Below are 22,320 nucleotides of genomic sequence, written 5' to 3' on the forward strand. Positions count from 1 at the left end.
AGAGGGAAATGAGAGCATGGGTGCCACAGCAAAACACATAAAATAAGAAAAAATACCTTTGAGATAACCTGGGAAAGTAAAAACGGGCAGGAGTGGGCTCAGGTGCACCAATACAGACCAACCCACACAGCCCTGTCCCTCTGTGGGCAGTGGGGGAGGCAAGGGCAGAGCTGTGCAGAAGGGCTTGTGGCTGTACAGACACAGCCGCACTGTCAGCCTTGGCACTGCTTTCTGGAAATGCACAACACATCCAGTGCAGTCCCAAACACCTCCATCCACACAGCTCTGCCTGAAACCCCAAAGGGCAAAGTATCTCCAGCAGGAAGACCACTTTGTAGAGAAAACAGGTTTGTGATGGATTTTGTCCCAGACCAAAGAGAAGGGTTTATGTGGAAGGGAAAGCATTAAGGACAGAGGCAGGGGAGGCAATGTTTTGACTCATACACAAGTTGCCTCGTTCTCCACATGAAGAGGCAGACTCCTCCAGGCAAGCTGACACATCCTAACTCAGCCTTCTAAGGAGGCAGGAATAAATTGATCACAAGAGGTATTCCCTTCTCCATACACTATACAGGACTTTAAAGAACCAGGTCTGCCTGAGGCCCATTTAAGACATGCAAGGTTAGGACAAATAAACTCAATCATGCCTAGAGAATTGTATGATCACCTGTGGCCTGGGAGAAAGAGCTGTTTAGGCTGCAGCAATCCCTCAGGTCCAAAGGCCTGCACTCCTCCTTCTGCCATGCTCTGGACACCAAAGGTACAGATACTGAAGAAGAATCCTGGGCAGCAACTGGGCATTTCCTGTGCATGATATTATTAGAACAAAGAGGAAAGTAGTTCCTCCAGGAAAACTGTCTGGTGTAGCTTATACTTCAAATACTTCATCTAAGTATCAAATGACGAAATCTTTCAGGGAAGACAGAAAGTATTTTGCTTTTTTTGACTATGCCATGTTGGCTAGAGTGTCCTGGAGTCAGATCACTTTTCTGTAAACATATGGAGGTCCATTAAATGAAAAACCATACAGGAATACCATCCCTCTCTGAGGCCTGGCCATTTTGTTCTCTGCTGGGGACATGCTCCTCACTCAAGAACCCTGGTCCACAACTGTCTTGTGCTGAAGACCACTTGAGAGCCAAGCAGGGCCTTTCTGTCCTCTCACACCACAGGCAGCAGTGTCCTGCACCTCTGACTACAAAACTCTCCACTCAGGGCTGCAGGTCAATTCTCCATCTCCATCTCCACCTGCATGTTCAAAACATGTCCCCCAAAACATGCTGCCACTCAGCCCAGTGATCTCACAGCTGGACAGTTTTCCAAAGCCTTTCATTTTTTTTTTAGCTTTTAACCATCTTGTTAGTTAAAAAATGGCTCAACTAGGCTGGACTGCAGGAGATATTTCCATCACAACCATGGGCCAGCCTGTGGTTGCCAGAGCTGGCTCTGGGCTCAGATGAGTCTCTCACTCTGGGTTCAGAGATCAGGCATGCTGGCAGTCAACACTGTCACTGTTTTTACATTGCACAGACCACAATATAAATCAATGGCTGCTTAAAGAAAACAAAAATATAATTCTATTAACAAATTATCTTCAATCCATACTGGACAAAGTTGACACCTGTCCTCTGTAAAAGAGGCTGCAAAATTCAATTACTGTTTGTGAAGTGCTTGGATGTCACAGCAATAAGTACCCCAGAGAAGCTTGTGAGAAAATGAATAGTTTGGTCTTGGTGAACAAGGACATAGCAGGATTAATACAGTTAGCTAGTGAGCATCTTCCATCCTTGCACTCCTTCTGGAAGACACAGCCTGTGACCATGAAGACCACACTGTAACACAGATAGACAAGTGGCATGAAGTAAAAACTAAGGCAATTTTGGTCATGGCATTTCCTGACTTCTAAGAAATCAGGAAGTTTACACAGAAGCATTTCAACTTGGCCATGTAGCTTCCCCCCCAGTACTCACCAAAATGTCTCCTGGATCCCAAAATCAGCCTCAGACCCTTTCCTTCTGAAGGATCTCAAAACCACATGACAAAGCCAGTTCTTAATGAAGCTGATGGTCCCTTCCCAGAGATGAGCTGACCAGTGACTGCTGCAGCCACTATGACCAGCTCTAAGCTTCCCCAGGCTGGAAAAGCAGGACATGGCAGAACCAACAGCAAGGGCTGCTTTCTCCTCAGAGGCCCAGCAGCAGCAGGTACCACATTACCAAATTCCCTTGTGGCCAGGTGACAGCGAAAGAGAGCAAGAATGCTTGGGATAGCATTTCACACATGGGGCAGACCCTTCTGCCCGGCAGCATGCCCCTGCATCATTCCTAGTCCTAGTCTCCAGCCATTTATCCTCTGCTCTTAATTTCTATTTTGATTTCACAGCTTTACTTGGTGAGCAGTGGATTTTTATCAGGGCTCCTCAACAGCACACTCACCACAAGCATCACTTCCCCCAAAGTTTCAAAACACTCCCCACCCCTGCTCTCAAATAACCAAGAGGCACAGAACTTCCCAGATAAGGTGGCTGGGGAACTGTGACATTTTTAAATGACTAAGCAGCCTCTTTCCCAAGCCCTCTTCTCAGAAACAGATGAACAACTTGGAGATGACACTTCCCAAAAGTATTTAGTTTGGTATGGGGATGAGATTGCACCAGACTGCAGGCAGACTATTAATGACAAGTGCCAGCCAGCTGGCCAAGGGGTTATCAGCTCCTCCCAAAGGGCAGAGCCTCTGCTACCAGCAGGAGCTTCTCAAAGTGGTCACACTTGGTCAGTTGGCCTCTAACCCCAGCAAACCTCATGGGATGAAGCACATTCACTGTCATTGCCTCTGCCCAGCAGATTGCAGTGGTGCAGGAGCTCAGAGTGGCTGTAAGAGCTCCCAATGAAAATGAGAAACTGAATTCCAGGTCACTTTCCCCAGGCTCCAGGCAAGGATCAGAGGGTTTATAATGTGGTGGAAGTAATACAACAAAACCAGGTTGCCTTTCAAACCAGGTGAGCCATTCTGCTCCAGCAGGAGCCATCCAGCTATGGTGTGCCAGGCCCAGAGCACAGGTGCTGATGAGCACACGGGGCTGTGCAGGGCCCCAGCACACCTGAGGGCAGCCACAGCACATTGCTGTAACTCCCCCACTGCACTCCATCACTGGGGGATGCTGCCAGCCCTGGAAGAGGGGCAAGAGCAGCCCCTGCTACCATGGGCTGTGTCAAACCAGGCTACATGCTGCTTCCCAAGCCAGGGAAAACCTTTCTGCCCCTGAGCTGTGGCAAGGGAACTGCTCTGGGGCTGTAGCATGTCAGGCTCTGCTCTGCAGCACGGATCACTCTCAGCAGCCACCTGGTGACTTTCATCATGTGCTTACCAGCCTCCAGGCTCACAAGGCACTTCAGGCAAGCTGCTCCCCAGCAGACACCTCAACAGAGTAGATCATCTCCTTCACTGTGCTCACAGACAGTCCAAGTACACCAGAAGCAGTAAACCCTGGAATCCCAAAGCCTTTGCCAGCTGGCAGTAATGGCTCAAGAAGTCCATTCCTCTCTGAAAACACAGTGGCAGTTCTCCTGTGCTTGAGTTCATTAAATGCTGCCCACCCATCACCTCTCAGCACTCAGTTTGTTGATCACCATACCCTTATAGGCTCTAGTCCAGAGGGGCTTTTCACAAATTTCAACAGGAACTAAAACTGATTGTCCTGGAATGCTCATTCACCCACACTGAAATACAGACAAGACTTTTCTGTCCCACTCTCCCAGCAAGCTCCTCATGCCAGATGGAGGCACAGAGTTGGTGTCACAGGAAAAACTCCTCCTATACACACTAGTCTTTGAGCTTTTATTTGAGTGTGCAGTTTTCCAAGCCTATGCTTGTTATGAGGTGCCACAGCATCGTGAAAGATGGCTGAACACGCTCCCACATGTTTGTTTCTGGCTACGAATATTTAATATTTATACACCAGCTCTTAAGCTAAAACATCTGAGACCTGTACTCACAACTTGGCCTGCATAAGCCCTTGCAAGATCATTGCCCCTGTGCCTGCACTGTGTTCTCAAAGCCAAGGTACAGCCCTTCCTAAATGTTTTAAAGCAGTGTTTTGCAACCTCTGAAACAACTGTTTGAGAGATATTGGCCAAAGCACCAATTTATATGTCTGAGCAGCTGGGAGAGAAGCAGTAAGACCCCAACAGCAGTAACCACTGAGGTAATGGTCACACAAATTACTGTGCTAGACACACGGTTTGGGTTAGCACTGCAGGCTAAAGCCTGCTCCTGTCTGGGGCTGTCCAGGCCATGGCAATCAGTTGTAAGTTAAACAGTCATTAAAACTTAGTATCTACTTTGCAAACTGAAGCTTGAATGCTTCCCCAGTTGGTGGATTCTTTTCCACTCAAAGGTTCACTAGGAGAAGATGGGAGTATGAGAAATAGATCTGGGGACTCTCAAAAGGAGGACAGGAAAAATAGTTTCCAGAGGGAGGTGGGAAGAGAAAAGAAGCAACCTCTGGAATTAATGGGAATGGAAACAGAAATGTGGAAAGCAACTTAGAATTCCAGTTGTGACTCAGTTTTGACCTAACTGATGGGGCAAAGGGCAGGAGAGAGTGGACAAAAGCAGCCACCATTACAAATTTGAAATAACCTGCCTCCACACATGCTCTGGTAGCAGGTAGTGACAAATCCCTGACAGCTGCCAGGTAACAGGAGTGTGTTGCTAAGAACCAGCTCCCAGAGCTCCCACTGGCTGATGGCTGCAGGAACCTGGGACTCCCAAAACTGTTCTGTGGAAATGCCCAGCTGCAGAGTGACACTTGTCTGTGTTGAAGGAACCCCCAAGCAAAGGCAGCAGCACACTGACACAGGAGAGCTCACTCAACTGCAGACGTATTAAACCATCTCTCAAACAAATCCTTAAGCCTTTTGTACTGTACCTCACCTGTTTACTTATTCCTCTTTCGGGGATGTACACCTGAGGTCAGACTATGGCCTGGTCCATGCTGCCTTTGTTCCCAAAACAAAAAACCCCAATGCACCAGGCAGAGCCTGCATTGTGTGTTCCAGCTCTGGGAGCTGAGGGACTGATCCCCCGTGGTTGACACAGAGAGGAACATGAGGAGCAGCTGAGCCCTGTCCTGTTTCCTCCTTCACCTGGGAGGAGCACAGAGCAGCAGGAAGGAGCAAAGCCTGAAGGAGCACACATCAATATTAGTCGTGGGAAGACAGGTCTTTTACAAACAGTATCAGCAATCACCACATCTCACTTTTCAGAACAGAACATGACAAGGAAGGCACATGCAAGAGAGCTGCACTAATCTAACACTGAGATAAGATTAAAAGCAGGAGCAAAAAAAAAAAATACTTATGAGAACTTATAATTCAGTCAGCCATGTTGTGACACCTGCAATTTGATGCTCAGGCATTAAAGCACAGCCAAAAAAGCACAGTGCTTGCCACTGGCAGGTGGCATGTGGGCAGGTCACAGGTAGGAGCTGCCCCAAACACCACTACTGCACATTTGCAACTACCTCACTTGGTCTGACAAGGGACTTGACCTCTCCAAATAGACTCTTTTTGTGAGTACAAAGGTACTGCAAGGAGGAGGAGACACCAAGAACTACAAGAACAGTAGGGCAATCAGTCATTTTCTCTCAAATTATACGGAAATAAAAATGAAGCAGGAAGAAAATGGTACCTCTGTCAAGGGTCTTGGTCTTCTTTCTACAACAAATTCTGTGTGGCAGAGCTCACAGTAACTTGTGTTGGAGGAGGATAACCATTTTTCCAGGCAGCTCTTGTGCACGGTGCCCAGTGTTCCTGTGCAGTCACATGGGGAAAGCAGTCCCTCCCCATTTCCACCTTCATGACAGATTCGACAGATGGGACCATCACTAAAGAGGCAGAATGAGAGACAAACAGAATGAAATCACAGTCAGAGCAGGCAGAAGAACACTGCCATAGGGTCTGGTCCCACCAAGCCCCAGAAAGGCACATGAGCAGCAGGCAGTGTGTGGCACAGCATGCCAGGAGCCTGCTGCAGCAAGAAACCACTCTCAGGGGACAATGGAGGTGCTCAGGACATTTCAGATACTTTAAAATCTGGAAGACCCATAACAACAAGAGAAGATGGCACATCAGCCTAGCCAGCTCAGCTGGCCCCAGAGGTGAGTGCAGTGCACATCCTGCAGTCTTCAGCTCTGCCCACAGTGGCCAGGGGCTGATACCAGACCCAACACCAAGCCTGAAGCACTCTTGCAAATCCAGACACTCACAGCAAAGCCAAATGACCCACACCAGTCACAGCATGCCCCAGCCACCTGCAGCTGCTCAAGAGGCTGGCAGTCAGGTCACATTTACCACATCACCTACCCACGCTCAGCCCACCTCAGCCCTGCAGCCTGGGCTGAGCAGGAACTGCAAAAGGAACAGCAATATTTCAGGAGACAACTGAACTGACCCTGGAAGCTCACCTCCCCAAGAATACAATTTATTTCACAGCAGGCATGCACCCAGAGCAAGGTCTCCAGCATACAAACCCTCTGCCCATCACTGCACAGTAACTCTCCAGCATCCTGTGGGCACAACCTGCCCAGACAGCAAGTGCCCTGCAGAAATGCTTTGGGGCTTCAGGAACAACACCTCCTTGGCCACAAGTTCCAGCTACAGAATCACACAGAACCTCACAGAACCACAAATATCTACCAAAGCAACTAAAAAATATTTTCAGAGACACTTGCAACCCTCCCCACAGGAGGCCTGAGCTGCTCATCACACTGAAAGCATCCATCTGTTCCCACAATATTCCTCACACCTTCAGCTGGCACCACTGACTGAACAATTAGTGCTACACCTTTCACTAGACCAACTTGCTCAAGGCCCCAGCCAACCTGGCCTGGAACGCTGACAGAGATGGGACATCCCAGCTGGCACCCCAAGGCACTGGTTTGCTAGCAGCCCTGTGCCACACATGCCAGCCCCATGATGAGGATGTTCTGGGCTCCCTGGGAAGCCCCAGATGGCTGCAGACACCCCAGTTTGCTGTTCTCAGCAGTTCAGTTAATTTCTTCAGCATTCACCAATCACTGAGATCATTTAGGAAGAAAATGCTGGACAGCAGAGGCCTGGGGCAGGACTGCCTCCCCTGGACCATGGAAACCAGGCCCTCACTAGTATCTCATTTCCCACCTTCCAAACAGCCATTTCTTTCATACAGTTTTCCTCTTACATCCACAGCTGCCCAGATTTGGGCATGTGAGAGAGGGTGAAAAAGGAACATCTTTGTTTCAAAGTCCCTATTGTAGCTTCTCTTGAAATCCAGGTGAGTGGTATCAAATATCTCCTTTTCCTAGGTACTGCTGACAGAACAAAAAAAGCCACACTGAACCCATATCATAGCTCACACTCAACTGCCATTCTGACTTCAAAAAACCCCACCTGACTACAGAAGTTTGTGGGATTGCAACACAACAGCCAAAGCAACCTTCAAAACCAGCAGCACCACCTCCATTAGTTTGCATAGAAAGCAAGGAGTGAGACATGGAAGCACAGTTCAAGGAAAAGGAGCACACTGGGGAAAAAGGTTGGTGGGACATAAGGGAAAGAGAAGAGCCAGCAAGGAAGTGCATGTCAGCTCACTAAAGGAGAAGCAAGATTCCTCAGGAGATCTCTACCACAGGAGACCTCTACTACTTTCAATTCAGTATTTAGCTGGTTTCATCCCAATTGGACTTCTATTCATATTTAGGGCTGCAAAGCAAATTACCCAATGTACACCACCCCCTTCTCTCTGCCAAACATCACTGGTGAACCACGGACCCATGTTCTCTCCTCCTTTTTACATGCCTTTTATTGAGGGGATTTCTTCAGCCAAGACAATCCCTGCAAAAGGTGCAACGGGAGTCTGGGAAGGAGGTGGAAACTTCATCCTCAAAGATCCTGGAAACTACATCAGACAAGACTCTGAGCAGGCTTGCTCTGAAAGGAAGCTGGACCAGACATCCTATGGAATTCCCTTCCAATTTGAATTATTTGATGATTGTGCAACATTCATTGCCATAAAATGCTGTACCAGAACAGCGTGCACACAGAGCCCTAGTGACACAGACAGACAATCCCCTACAGCCTCCAGTGCTCTCATGCATCTGCCATTTCCTAAGAAAAGCACCTGTAAGTTATTTCACCCGTTCTCTTCCTGTTTGTGAAGTTTCATATTTCCAGAACATTACTATAACCTTGGCTATCAACAAACAATCCAAAATGAAAAAATTTGCTGACAGTGTGTGAAAAGAATTCTTATCAGACTTCATTTTCCTTCCTTCCTTTCCCCTGCCGGGTGGGGACCCGCTCACACTCCCCCATGATGCACACTCAGACACAGTTTTCCAGCAGGCTGAAGTCACCTGGGATTGGTAATTCAACATTCCAGTGCAGTCACGCTGCTCTTGGCCTTGCTGTGATAAGTGCTGCTGACAAGGAAGACACTGAAACCCACTACCACAAGAAACAAACTGGTGTCCATGTAGAAACAAAGGAATCATATGGGTTGACCCTAAACATGAAACCCTAAAAACATTAGGGTTTTAAAACCTCTTTCCAGGCAGTTTTCCCACACAATTATTACACCCCCACAAGTTTTAAAGGGTTAAACAGCTTCTCACCCTATCTACTGCCATAGAGCAAGTCCAGTTACTTTCACATTTTTATTGACCTGCTCCAGGTTTGCTGCAATTATGTTTGCCTCTATTCTCATCCAGCTTCCCTGCATCTCTCCCCCATGTCTGCAATCACTGCTTTTGTATCATACAAATGTTTGACCAAACTCATTGAAACAAGTAACAGCTGTTCAGACAGGATTTCTGAACACAAAATGTGACAGCTCTCAGTAGATGGACTGAACAATGCTGCCAAATGTCTTCTACTCTGGAAGCGACTCAAAATAAATGACAAGAAGTCGCATCAGGAGGAGTCTGAGCTAGTGAAGCTGCCACGTGTCCCCTCTAGCAATAGCTGGATGGGGTACTTCCTGCAACACAAACACCGTCCCCTCCCTGCGGCTGAAGATCAACACCACGCCTTCGCTCCATGGACGTTCCTAAACGAGGGCTGAGCTCCCCGTGCCCAGCACAGTGCCCGGGAGCACGGCCCGGGCTCAGCCCCCAGGCCGGGAGCGCAGCGCGGCCGGAGGCGCTGCCCGCGCCCTGAGGGCGGCAGGAGCCCGGCTGAGGGCCCTGGGAGCGGCCGGCCCCGAGCAGTCCCGCCCGCCATCAGCGCCCCGCAAACTCCTTCACACAACGAGACTCTGCTGTCTCCCTGCCCCCGAGCCAGGGGAAGGGCCCAGCCGCGGCTCCGAGCCCGTCCCTGCAGCAGCCTCACCTCTGGGCGCCCAGCGCCTTGATGACGGTGGAGAGGAGCCGGCCGTCCTTGGCCGTGACCTGCGTGATGTACTGAGGGCGGCCCATGTCCGACTCCTCCACAGACTTGGACAGGGCAGCGCTGCCCGGGCAGTCGCACAGGGAGCCGGGGAGGTGGCAGCAGTCGCCTGTCGTCATGGCAGCTCTGGGCCCCGCTGTCCCGGGCCCGGCACCCGGGAGACCTGCAGGAACAGCACCGCAGTCAGATCCAGAACCCCGGAACCCCCAACCCCTCACGGTCCTCCAGCCCCACTCGTGCCAGCAGCGCCCCAGGCCCCAACACACGCGAGTTTTTTGTGTCTTCTGTCCCCTTTAACAGGCTTTGTGAGGCTGCCTTACCATAACATTAAGGCTCCAAGTGTTCTACTTACATAACTTACCATCAGAATTGCAAATCTGCCTTTCCCAGAGAGAATTCCTGGTAACCACCCTTTAACCTGATGAAGCCTTTCAAACTAAATGTGCTGATACAGAGATGGGGAAGGCAACCAGAAGCCCCATGGGCCTGTGCTGCTCTGGCTACAGCCATCCTGAAAACTTACATTCATACTCTCCATAAATACAGCAAAGTTTCACCTGAACAGGGCACCTAAACCAGTTTAGGTGGCTGGGCTCAGGAGGCCCTTCTCAGCTGCCTTCAGAAGCTTCCTGACCACTTGAAGGACTGTCCAAGCACAAAAGGCTCTCCCATCCCATCTTTGATGTTTTTTCTCCTTATTTCATTGAAGAAATACACATGCTCCCATTTCTACATCCGCTGTGGTACATCCCAGCAGTGAATGTGTGGACATGGACATCCCAAAACCATCAAAAATGCTCCTTGGGAAGGGCACCAGGCCAGCCTGACTCCTTTCCCTTTCAACTGTTCAGACCAACCATGACTTTCACAAGAGTCACTTGCAAACAGCAAAGCACACCAGCACATTTTCAACATTCACCCAGCAAAGAGAAGACACAGAACAAACAGCAAATGCAAGAAATGGAGAGAAGGTGCAGAGAAAAGCCCAATATGGCAAACCAGGAGCTGGCTCTGATGAGCCACATGTGGAAAGGAGAGCTCTCTGCCTTTGAGGTAAGGCAGCAGCTCACCCAAGCTGCCAGAAACAGCCAGTTCCTCCCTGGCCAGGGTATCTCATCCCCAAAATAGGGTATGCTCTGCAGATTTAGAAAAATCCTGGTTTTGCCAATCGCCTTTAACCTGGTCGCTGAGAGGCAGCTGTGCAGAAATAAAGAGCTGAGGTTACAGTGAGTCACACTGAACACAATCCAACAACATTGTACTGCTGGTAAAACCAAAATCCCTGTGTCTGTAAACAGGACTGCCTTATGTAAGGCATGCACAGTAATCCCTGTGCACCAGCACTGCTGGGATCAGAGCTGGAATGCTGCCTCATCCTGGTGGCTGGATTTCAAGATGAAATAAATCCATAAAAGAAGTTCAAATGAAAGCAATAAAAAGGAAAAAAGGGGAGGAATAAAAGGAAATAAAACAACCACAGCCCCAAATAAGATATATGAAAACAATTAGGTTTGTTACATTTTGGGGGAGTGGGGGGAATCAGCAATCCTTGCCTCCTGGGGGTAGGAGCCAGCAAACAAATCTTCACCATCCCATCCAAGGAAAGGTTTTTGTTTTGAGATCTCTGAGGACAACAGGAGTCAAACATTCTCATGAAACTGCAGTTCTGTCAGGTTCAACTAAGCCAAAATCTAACAAAAATAACTAAAGAAAATAAGGGCTTGTTCCTGGCTGGAGGCTTGGCCACACTACAGAGGAAAAAGGCCAAAAAGCTGGTACAAGAACATGATGCTTGAAGCCCTGAAAACACTCATTTGGGTAAGCACAAGCGCTTTGTCATGTCTTGGAAATTGAGCAACTCACACAACCAAGGGCTTCATGTGTCACGACAGCTTCCTTCATGTACACCTATTCAAGAGGGAGAGAGCCCTTCTCTGGTGTCTCAGAACCAGATCCCAAGGATTCCCTCACTTTACAGAATAGTTTCTAACATCTAATAGAAGACTTTCTAATCTCTTTTTCAAAGCTGCTCTTGATAACTATCTGTAATCCTTCCTTCACATCTGAGCAGGAATAAGCTTGAGCTTGTGGGCAGGTCAATCCTCTTCAGCATGAACTTGAATCTTTTCATCAATTTAAAAATTAACTTGATAGACTCAGCCTCTCTCTCCACCTGTGCAAAGAACACACAGAGTTAGAGCTACTTTTCTTATTTCTCCTCCTCAAAGAAAAGGCTACAAACTCTCCAGCTGCAAGGAGCAAAAAGTAAGATGATAAGTGCTATTGGAATTACTTAAGTCAGCTGTCCCGCAAATTAAGGAGTTCTATAAAATTAACAACCTCTTACTGAAACAAGCATGAGAAGATATATGCTTTTAATAAAAAGGTCAGTTCCATTTGTTTGGCCAAAATGTTGTTTATTTTAAAGTTCAGAGGAAAAAGTCCATTCTGCATACTGGAATAAAACTGCCCTCACTGACTGTGTCCTGGGAGTATTTATACTGAGGCTCTTTGTGCTCCACATCTGACAGACACAGGCAGCCCCATGGCCTTGCCCCAGGGCTCTGTTGGGGCTGGAAGGGAATGGCCACCCTACTGTTCTTCAGGAAATGCACAGGTTTCTGTTACGAGTTATTTGGTGTTTCCTTGTCAGGGTCCAGCCCAGGGTGGAACCTGAAGTCACTGCTTTAATATCTGACTCATGCCATTCAGCAAATATGAAGGAAAAGCAGCAAGATTTTCATGGTTAGTAAAGAAGTAACTGAAATCCAAAGACAACATCTGCAGTGCACTCGGGTCCAGTTGCATATCCAGTGGAACATGAACCATGGTGTACAGCCAAGTCAGTCCCTTTCCTGATCCCTGAAGGATCAGCACATCAACACAGCCTTCTCTCACAATAGTCAACAGCTCATCCAACCCAAACCCAGTGTTCACAGAATCATTCAGGTTGGAAACAGCCTTTGAAATCATCTCGTCCAACTGCTCCCCCAGCACTGCCAAGCCCAACACAAACCCATGTCCCCAAGTGCCACATCCACAGTTTTTAAATCCCTGCAGGGATGGTGATTCCACCACTGCCCTGGGCAGCCTGTGCCACTGCCTGACCACACATTCCATGATGGAGTTTTTTCAGCCCAAACCTTCCCAGTACAATTTGAGGTTGTTTCCTCTCTTCCTGACACTGATTTCCTGGGAGAAGTGAATGACCCCCACCTAGCTGAACTCTCCTTTCAGGGAGTTTTACTGAGCAAGAAGGTCCCCCCAAACTTCCTTTTCTGAACAGTCAGCTCCCTCAGCCACTCATCATCAGATCTGTGCTCCAGCCCCTTCCCCAGCTCTGTTTACAGCAGAAACATCAAAATCTCAGTGTGAGAAGCAAGACCCAAACAGCTGGTTTGAACCACACACTGTATTTTTTCTAAGCACCTGTGTTTTCTGAGCCCATTCCTTGGGGATACATTTCTTGCACATATTTTTTTAAAAAGTCTCAGAGACACTAGGTTTATTATCAACATCCCTTCTGCTGCCACAGTTAGACATTAGCAAATAAATGGGAAGGCTCTTCTCAGCAACATTTTGCATCCTCAGCTTCTGAGCAGATCCAGAATATAAAGGGCTGAGTTTGTAGATAATTACTCAAACTGAAAAGAACCCAAACGCTGTCTGTGGAAAGCTGTCTCAGAAGAGTGAATTCTGCACTAGAATTCCAAAACTAACATGTGTGACAAAATGAGTCAGTCCCTGAAGAGCAGCTTGTGCTCTGTCACTCCCCAAGGCAGAGACCAGGCTGGTGCAAGATCCTGCTCCATGGCTTAAGTGAAACACACCTGCAAGACACTCTCCCTGGCCAGTCCCCATGCACTGCAATGAGATTTGTAATCCAGTTTATACCATCCAAAGGGCAATGAGGTGGGCAAAACCCCCTCAAAAGACTGCAGAGATCTGGTCGGACCAGTGCTCTCCATGCAGGAGATGTGCCCAGCAGAGGTAAGCAGGAGTCAAGGAGCTAAAAGGTCCCCCAGCTCTGCTCTCCATATTTGACTTCGAAGATGGATGAAACAGTTATTTCTCCCAGACAGGGAAACCACAGCACACCAGATGAACATCTGGATCAAAGCCACAAAAGGAAAAGCACAATCAAGATGAGAATGACAGCAGGAAAGGCTTCAGCCAAATGATGGCAGAAATGGGGACTGTCAGGGGCAGGTTGAGGCCTGTCCACAATGAATATCCCAACCAGTGTAAAGCCTTGGAGCAATCCTGTGGCTTTGATAGGATCCAGAGCAAACCTGCTCTGGTGCAGAGTGTAGGCACCAGCTCCTGAGCAGACTGGCTTCCCTGGGACATCTCCATCAAACAACACCCAACACTGAGGCTGCCAGCAGCCAGCTCTGCTCCTCTCACTGAGCAACCCATTGCCCTGACTGCTGGAACCCAGCCCTGGTCCCTCACCCATGGTCCCACAGAGATAACCAAGTTGTGCAGCCAACACAACCCACCCATCTGTACACAAGGACTTCTTTTATTTTTAGCAGGTAACCCATTCACTGATGGCAAATCAGAGCTCTGACCCCTCCTCACATGAGCTGATGTTTAAGCCTGGGTGCAAAGCTTCCCAGCCTGCTTTCCAAAGCCCTTTTAGCCACTTTGGGCACACAGACACTGAGTTTTCTAATCATATGATCCTGCAAATGTCACCAGTGAACTGAAGATTTTCAGTTGCTAAAGGGCATTTCCTAACATTAGCTCTTTCCTTTTCATCACTAAAACTGGATTTCCCAAATCCTGGGCCCTACAACCATGTGAACATCTCTCTCCATCTCGAGGGAGACGTACAAAGAATTGCTTGCTGCACACATCCAAGCACTTGCTCTCACACACCCCATCTCACACAGCTGATGCACATCTCCCCACGGCCCAGGGTCAGTCCCAGGTGTGCAGCACACCCTCCAGTACCAGTTCTGCCTACTGAGGCACCAGCCTCACCAGGGTACCTGTGGCTCTGTGCTCTGGCTTAGTGGCAGGGCATCCCCTTCTCCACATCTGGCCTCTACAGCCTCACACCCAAGATCACACACCTAGGGCTGCCACCAGAGATACAGATGGGATGAGTGGCCTGAAGTGCTCCCTGGTACTGTTCAAAGGTTGTCTAAGTGGTTTAATCTAAAGAAAACCAAAACAAAATAAACAAAACCAACTGACCAACCAAACAACAACAAAAACCAAAACAAAAAAACCCCAAACCATCTCCCCCCACCAAGAACCAGACCCACACTGGGCTTTGTTTTCAGTTTTGTTTGTTTAAACATACTTTCTGCTGAGGGTTGAAAGCCACAGTATTATTTTGTTCGTTATTAAAAATACACTATTTTATACATCAACTGACTCCCCAAAGTCACCCTGCAGGTCTCCCATGTAACACCTTAAAAGTACTCAAAAAGCCAGCTCAGGATCTGCCCCCAGCTGAGCCATCAGCAACTCTTCCCTATGCTCAGAGCCTGGGAGGAAATCTCATTATTCCTGTGCTCAGAAGTCACCTGAATACAACAGCCCTAAAGTCAGGGTGCAAGGAGCCCTGTCCAGTGAGAAAAGTGACACAGCATTTTATGGCATATGCCTCAATATTCAATAAAATATCTGATGCCATCTGAAGCAACAGCTTCTAAAACATCTTAACATTTGGTAAATAACAGAGGGGAAAGCATTTCACTCCCCAGGAGCTTCTCTATTTCTGCCCCGCTTGCAGCATTTGGCTGTCAAGTTTCAGCTGAAGGAGATGCTGTAAAAACTTCAGCCACAACTTGCTCTTCAGAGGATGCCAGTGGAGCAATGCTGTGAGTCAGAGCCAGGGGACAGCCCTGACCCTGGGCTCAAAACAAATCCCAAAAAGCAAGGGGAAAAAATAAGCAAGGCACAACGTTCTGGGAGCTTGGGAACCTTCTGATAAAACTTCACACCAGGAAACTCCTCCTACACCTCCAACAGCAAAAGCTTTGGGCTGACTCCAGAGGCTCACCTGCCTCATCCCTGGGGCAGAGTTTAAAAAAAAAATGCTCCAAGTCTAACCCTGTAACGCTCAGGAGGAGGCCAGAAGCTCAGAGGACACGGCCTTTCTGGACTCCTGTGTTTGTCACATTGGCACATGACCACAGCTCACTTGGCTGGGCTGCCTCTCCACTATTTCAAACACTCACTTGCTAACTCAAGGCTTCACTCACTGGCTGCTGCTGCTGGGGACAAACAATCATAACTTCTCTATATTCAGAAACTATTTAGACATATTCTAGAAGCTCTCTGAAGTCTTGTTATTTAGATTATGGCAAATGAGTTTGCAGACACAGATGAAGAGACAGTCTTCCACTTCCATTTTTTCTGAGGAGACATGCCAGCATCTGAGTTCTATTCCCCAAGCAAAATACTGCAGCAAGCCTTAGTGATCAATAATTGCTGTTTTCCAAAGCCAACATCCACACACACCCCTCCTCTTCAAAACATCAGTATATTGGATTCACTTCTGCAGGAGTTTCACTTCATCTCCACGTCCTGAAGCAATGGAAAACTGTTGGCTGGCAAAGAGGAAGGTCCTGAAGGCTCCTGTGGGTCTTGGTGGGGCTCCCAGTAGGTGAGAACCCCAAGCTTTAAACAAGGCCAAAGGCATGGGTCTCATGTGGATAGAGCAGAACTGCAACACAGCAGAGCTCCCTTCATTTCAGGGTACCTGTCGTGTTGTTCACCCATTGTTCTTCAAACAAGTTTTCTTCACTGCATAATAAAGTTACTCAATATTCAAAAAGAAGCAAAAGGTTCAAGCTTAGATGTTGAGAAAAAAAATCAGTATAAAAAGAGGAAGCCTAAAGGACGATTTTTTTCTTGCTGTGCTTGAGAACAATTAGGCTGTATGCTACAGCTGGAATGCCAAAATGAACAAAGTTATCTCAGCTCTTTTGAGACTTGCTATCTGCCACAAGGCCGTATGAAAGGAAAGTTTACTGCACTTTGATTACCAACATCTGGAAAAACGAATTGCAACATTAGAAGAAAATTCTTTGCAGAGGGTATCTCCAATCAAAATTCAGTCATTTTAATAACAAGTTTCATAAGGGAACAACCAAAAACCAGCTGGGGCATGAGGAACACCTGTGACTCCTCTGAGGATTCAAAAGACATCAGCTTTTAAAGATGAACAGCAGCACAACCCGCTACATAATGCAACTGCAGAGTCTCTGTACCCACATCCCTCTGCATTTTATCACTCTTTCCAGGGAAAGAAAGATGCATTAAAAGGACTTGAAACTGAAACCATGAACCAGGGTGGAAAAAAATGTATTATCATGCCTACAAAACAATTCTTGCAGAGGGCTGTCCATCACTGGGGACAACAGCCAGCCCAGCAGACACAAGCACAGCCCTGCCCTGCTGAGGGACCATAGCTGTGTGGCCTCACATCTCTCTGCACCCACGTGCTTTACAAAACACCAGCAGCAGACACTTCTGTTCCCAGCCCTACTGCTCCAGCGAGCTCCTCTTTAAACAGAGGCAGCCTCTGCAGCAAGGTCAAAGCTCTAGTGCTCCCCAGTCCTGCACAGTCCCTTGCCAGGCAGTTGCAGTTTGTTCAGAACAAATGGATTTTCCAGCTATGCTTAATACCTCAGGAAACAGAATTTTGGTGTAGCAGTAACACATGCACCAGATCAAGACTGCAGTGCCCACACACCACAGAACTGGTCAGTCCCTCGAAGGGCACGACTCAGGAGGATGCAAAACATTATTTCAGGACTGGGAAGCCCAGGTCAGAAAGAATATGCATTCTCCCCAGTGTCTTCCTTCTTGGTTTATAAAGCACCACTTACACTGCTGTACAGATAACAGCACTGTGCTTGGAGATGAGCTGAGCTGGAACAATCCACAGCAAAGGCGGCGCAGCCCTGCCTGCCCCGATGCTCAGGGAGCCACTGCACGAAGCCAGGCACACACTCAGCCCCCAGGAGACATTTCATCTGCAATTCAACTTCACTATTTCTATTTTTCAACCTAGCTGTATCACAAATCTCTTCAGAATGTTCAGCTTTCAAAGAGCTTTCCAGCAAAGGCACCACCAGAGGCAGCGTGTGAGTCACCAGAGCTCCAGAGCAGACAGACACCCAGCGAGAGCATGGCCGTGGCCAGCCAGAGAGGAGGAGGCACTGATCCCAGCCAGCAGCACCCCTGCCTCCCTTCTGCCCACTCCTTACTGCTTCCCTCCTCAATCCTCAAGTGAAACTTCAGAACTGCTATCTGTGCTGCAAAACTCTCTCAGTTCAGTTTGCAATGTTTTGCTTAGGCTGCATTTTTAGTTTTTCTGGACACAGGCCTTGTCTGATTTGTCTGCAGGGAAGCACAAGAAAAACTGGGAGGAAATAAATTGAAAACAGTCCAGAAATGAAGTTTACCTTTCCCCTCCCACCACTCTCAAATCTAACCCCAAAAAGCTTTCAGCTGAAACAGAACTAAAGCTCTCAAAGCTTTGAACAAAGAAATCCCTGTTCAAGCCAAGACTACATGAGCTTGGTGTGTTCTCCTTTTTGCAGAAAAGTGCTTTAGAAGATAAGTTTGATTTGTTTGTACTTTTATTTCCTCAGCCAGTGCTGCTCCCTGTCCCTTGTTTCCTTTTTTTAGGAACTGGAGGAGAATGTTTCTTTCAGCTTTGATCACTAATTTTGTGACAACTGATTATAATTGCAACTGCACTTACAGCACTTCTGTCTTTGAGGTTAACCACACAAAATCATGTCAGGTTCTAAAAAGTTTCGTTAGAATTGCTACAAAAAAATCTGGAATAAAACTTACAGATGCCTATCTATTTGAAACGGGGGCAAATGACAGATTCCAAACTGTAAGACCTTTCTAGAGAGGCCTGGGCCAGGAAAAGTATTTGCAAGGCAGATGGGTAGGAAGAGCTGCAGGTCAGTACAGCTCCTGCTGGGCTGCTCCCTTCACTGGAGGATGCACAGGGTTCAGTCCCTGCCCCAGGACATGCCAGCAGTCCCTGCTTTCAGGACGTTGTCATTCTGCACTTCACCTTCAGTGCTTAGGGCTCTCACAGGCTGTCACTGCACAGCAGGAGAGGCACATTCCATCCCCAGCAAAGGTACACAAGACCCTGAGACACTCAGGAGTGACTTCCCTACTTTCACCCAGTAAGATGAGCCACCAAAAGCTCTCCCAAACCAGCTGCAGGGGGGAACCCCATCTCCCAGCTGAGCTGCATTGCTGCTGCAATGAGCTACAGCTGAGCTGGTCTACTTACAACAAAGATGGCACAAAGACACAGGTTCCAGGGAACAGCTGCTACAGCTGGAGCTGGGGAGAGAACAAGACCAGGACTGGAGAGGTGGAGATCCTGCTGTTTACGTGCATGACATGAACTGTGCTGATAAGCCATGAATTTGATAAGCCACGCTTGATAAGGCTCAGCACAGATTAATGCGTCACTTCAGCAGCCAGCAAAGCTGACGGACAGACTTTGTGGAGACCCACTGGCCCACCCTGGCTGGGTGCTGCACTCCTTCCCTTCACAGAAAGCAGTCCCAGGGCTTTACCTCATGGCTTGTGTGCCCAGGTGTCACTCACTGAGACGTGCCCAGAGCGCTTCCAAGAGGACAAGAGTCATTAACTGAGACCATTTCTCTACTGTGGGAAAGGCTGGAGCTCAGAGCAGGCAGAAGCATAAGGTTAACCAGAGTAAATTAGACTGGGAGGGAGAAGAGACACACCAGCTCAAACTTCAGTCTAGAAGGGAAAACAAACTAGTTTGGAAAGAGAAACTCTGAAATCTCCAAATATCCAAAGCTAAGTCAAAGGCAAGTGGAGGAAAAATAAACTTATCATGTAGTTTATAGTTCACAGTGCTGGATTCCTCCCTTCATTCTCTAAGAAAAGCTTCTGCGGTCTTAGTGTGAAAAACCAAGATATTTTAAACAATAGTGAAACAAGTCCTCAAGTGCTCATTTTGCTTTGTGCCTCTACCTGCAGAAGTACTACAAAGTCCTACCCTGAGGACTTGCAACAGTCCCTCAAACTCACAGAGTCTCAGAGCCCATACCAGGCTCAGCTCGCCATGGATGCATTTTGACTTTGCTGTTTCAAGGAAACAGTGCTTACTTTCTTCCAGGGAAACATGGTGTGCTACACTTGCTTGATGCAGGCCAGCATCAATCAGCTGGAAGAGGAAAGGGCCTCTCCCAGCATCCAGGAAGGCAAGAACTCTGTGGGAAGCTGCTCACAGTCAGTACATTTAGCTCTGCTCATCTGCATGGCCCCTTGGCGTCCAGCACAGCGTGACCTCACCCTGCAGCCTGTGCAATCCACAGCAAAACAGAGCAAGCACATCCAAAGTGAGGAACATTAGTTCTGATGCCATTTTCTGTTTCCACTTAGGCAGTCGTGCTGATCAGCTAACCACACACAGACACCCCAGCTATATAGCTGGTATAGAGTGTCCATGAACTACACATTAGGGTGACACTTGGCCATTCCCTGTGCCACCTGCTCTATTCTTGGCAGTTAACACTTCCCTACTGGTGCAGGCTGCCTGCAACGCTCCCCTGTGTGTGCTTGGGGGGAATCAGACCTTCTGTCCTCAACTAGAATTATTAAATTCACTGTCACACTGCATATGACAAAGGGATTTTAGAGTCCCAGCTCTCTTCCCTTTGAGCCTCTGTTTCTGATGGGTGACACACCATCACAGCTTCAAACACACCTGAAAAACCAGGGCACTTCCAGCCTCCAAGCACTCCCCTGCATAATCCTTTGGAGATGCAGAAAAGTGTTCAAACACTTTAGCTTTGGAAAGCCAAGACTAATGTCCAGCTGTTCAGAGGACTGTACTGTGCACGTGGGAGTGGCAGCCAAGCAGGGCTTTATGTCCCCACAGCCAAAGCAGCTGCCAACCACAGCGACATCACAGGCATTCTCAACCAGAACCTGGAAAAAGGTCAAGAAAGTGCTAGAAACTGCATCAGAAGGGAAAGACACAGAGATAAATGCTTGTTAGAAGGAGAGTTGAGCAAGAGAATGAGAGTGCCAAGGAAAATGAAGGGCTGGTAATAGAGAGGGTTAAGAGAGGAACAGAAACAGTCCCTTAGGGATGAGCAAATAAAGGCCACAGGGCTGGATGAGAATCACATCCCCACTGACAGATCTTCATCACACACATCAGGGCAGGGACAGAACACTGAATACAAACAAGCAGAATAAAAAGCCACAGCTGCTTCGGATAACCCTGACACTTCCAGCTCACCATCATCATCCCAATATGCAACACCTCACCTGCCTGCCTGCAAAATTCGAGCTCTGCTCAGCTCCCTCCAACAGGACAACAGCCTAAACTCTCCTCGGTCCAGCAGCACCATGCAGTGCAGAGCTATCACCCCATGCCTTGGTGGCACCATTTCTGAGGGCACTACATGCAAGCAACTTCACACTCCAGAAGCCTCCAAGACCACTGCATGGTGTTCTGGTTTGTAATCTTGGTCCCCCCACCAGATCTCGATACAACAAGAGCAACTTTACTGCTCTTGTGTTTGAGACTGCAACAAAAACGCTTCCCATGTCACAATCACCTTCCTGGACAAGAGCCACAGGCTTGTCCCTTGGATAAATCTCACAAACCAGCAGTTCTGGCCTGTCACAATCGGCTCAGAAACCTGAGTTTAAGCGAGACAGAAAGTTCAAGACTGCCGGTTTATGTAAAGTCCATCGCAAACCCTAAGCTTACACCACGGAGGAAAGCAGCTGCTGCTCCAGCACAGGACTGCAGCAACTTCTTCAGCTGCGCTGTGACACCGAGCTCGTTCTCTTGGGAAATCTCTGCACACGAGGCAGCGTGGCTGTGTGATCAGGAGGCAAAACAGGCACCAGAACGCTCCCAAACATGTGAAAAAAAAAGGTACGGGAGCCCAGAGGCAAAGAAAACTTTTCCTAATCACTGCTCACACCCAGGGAAGAAGAATCTAATGAACAAACAGCGCTTCTCAAACCTCCGGCACTTCTGTCGCTGCTGCTGTTTGTACGCGACAGCCCCGGCGCTCCCGGGGGGCAGTGGCGGCCCGGCCCGGCCCGGCTCGGGTCCGCCCAGCCCAGCGCAGCCCGGCCCGGCCCGGCAGAGCCGCGGCTCAGGCGCGGGGCCCCGCACAGCGAACACGGCGCAGTCCGTACCGGCGGCAGCGTCTCGCACGGGGCCCGTGCGGGCAGCGGGGCCGGCGGCAGCCGCTCCGAGGGCGAGGCCCCGAGATCTGCAGCGCGGCTCCGGCTCCCCAGCACGAGCGGCGCCGCACACCGGGGCCACCCCTCGGCGGGGACACCGGGAGGGCTGTCAGGGCTCCCGGGCCCGCCCGCCTCGGCCCGGCCCGGCCGGGACGCCGCTGCCGCGGCCGCAGCCCCGCGCCGGAGCGCTGCCCGGGCCGGTGGGCGCGGCGCGGGGCGTGGGGCCGGCCCGGCCGCCCCCCCCCCGTCCGGTACCTGCGCTCCCGGCGCCCGCGGCCCCTCAGCGCGGCGCGCGCCGCCCCAGCGCCGGCTGCGGCGGCCGCCGGGCCCCGCCCCCCAGCGCTCGCCCGCCAACCCCCGCCCGTACCGCTCTGACGCAGCTCCCGAGCGTCCAATGGACTGCGGGTAACCCGCTAGCGTAGCAACGCGACCCCGCTGGCAACGGCCGGCGGCCAATGGCGGCCCTGCGGCCACGCCCCGCCCTCCCTCAGCCCCGCCCCGCCACCGGGCCCCGCCCTTCCCCTCTTGTTCCGCCCCCAGCGCAGGGCCCGCCCCCGCCCTGCCCCCGCCCCCAGCCCCGGGAGGGCTCGGCCAGCGCCGGCCCCACAGCGGGACAGAGGGACAGCGGGACAGAGGGATAGGGGGA

At 49.4% G+C, this 22,320-nt stretch overlaps 1 protein-coding gene across 4 annotated transcripts in view; it reads right to left on the bottom strand.

The window, feature by feature from the left end:
- The window catches only part of MARCHF2 (membrane associated ring-CH-type finger 2), a 34,754-nt gene extending 12,806 nt beyond the window's left edge, over positions 1–21,948 (bottom strand). The window contains exons 1-3 of one of the 4 annotated variants that reach the window (XM_059489715.1): positions 21,930–21,948; positions 9,369–9,588; positions 5,692–5,887 (exon numbers count right to left, since the gene is read on the bottom strand). In XM_059489715.1, the coding sequence (XP_059345698.1) occupies positions 5,692–5,887; positions 9,369–9,544 (372 nt within the window). In that variant the 5' untranslated portion in view covers positions 9,545–9,588; positions 21,930–21,948. Of the gene's footprint in view, positions 1–5,691; positions 5,888–9,368; positions 9,589–18,714; positions 18,764–21,448; positions 21,468–21,626; positions 21,757–21,929 lie in introns of those variants that run through there. The other 3 variants (XM_059489713.1, XM_059489716.1, XM_059489714.1) reach the window with 3 other exon arrangements.
- Positions 21,949–22,320: the final 372 nt, after the last annotated feature.

The sequence above is a fragment of the Ammospiza nelsoni genome, chromosome 27 (genome assembly GCF_027579445.1).
Source record: "Ammospiza nelsoni isolate bAmmNel1 chromosome 27, bAmmNel1.pri, whole genome shotgun sequence".
NCBI lineage: Eukaryota > Metazoa > Chordata > Aves > Passeriformes > Passerellidae > Ammospiza > Ammospiza nelsoni.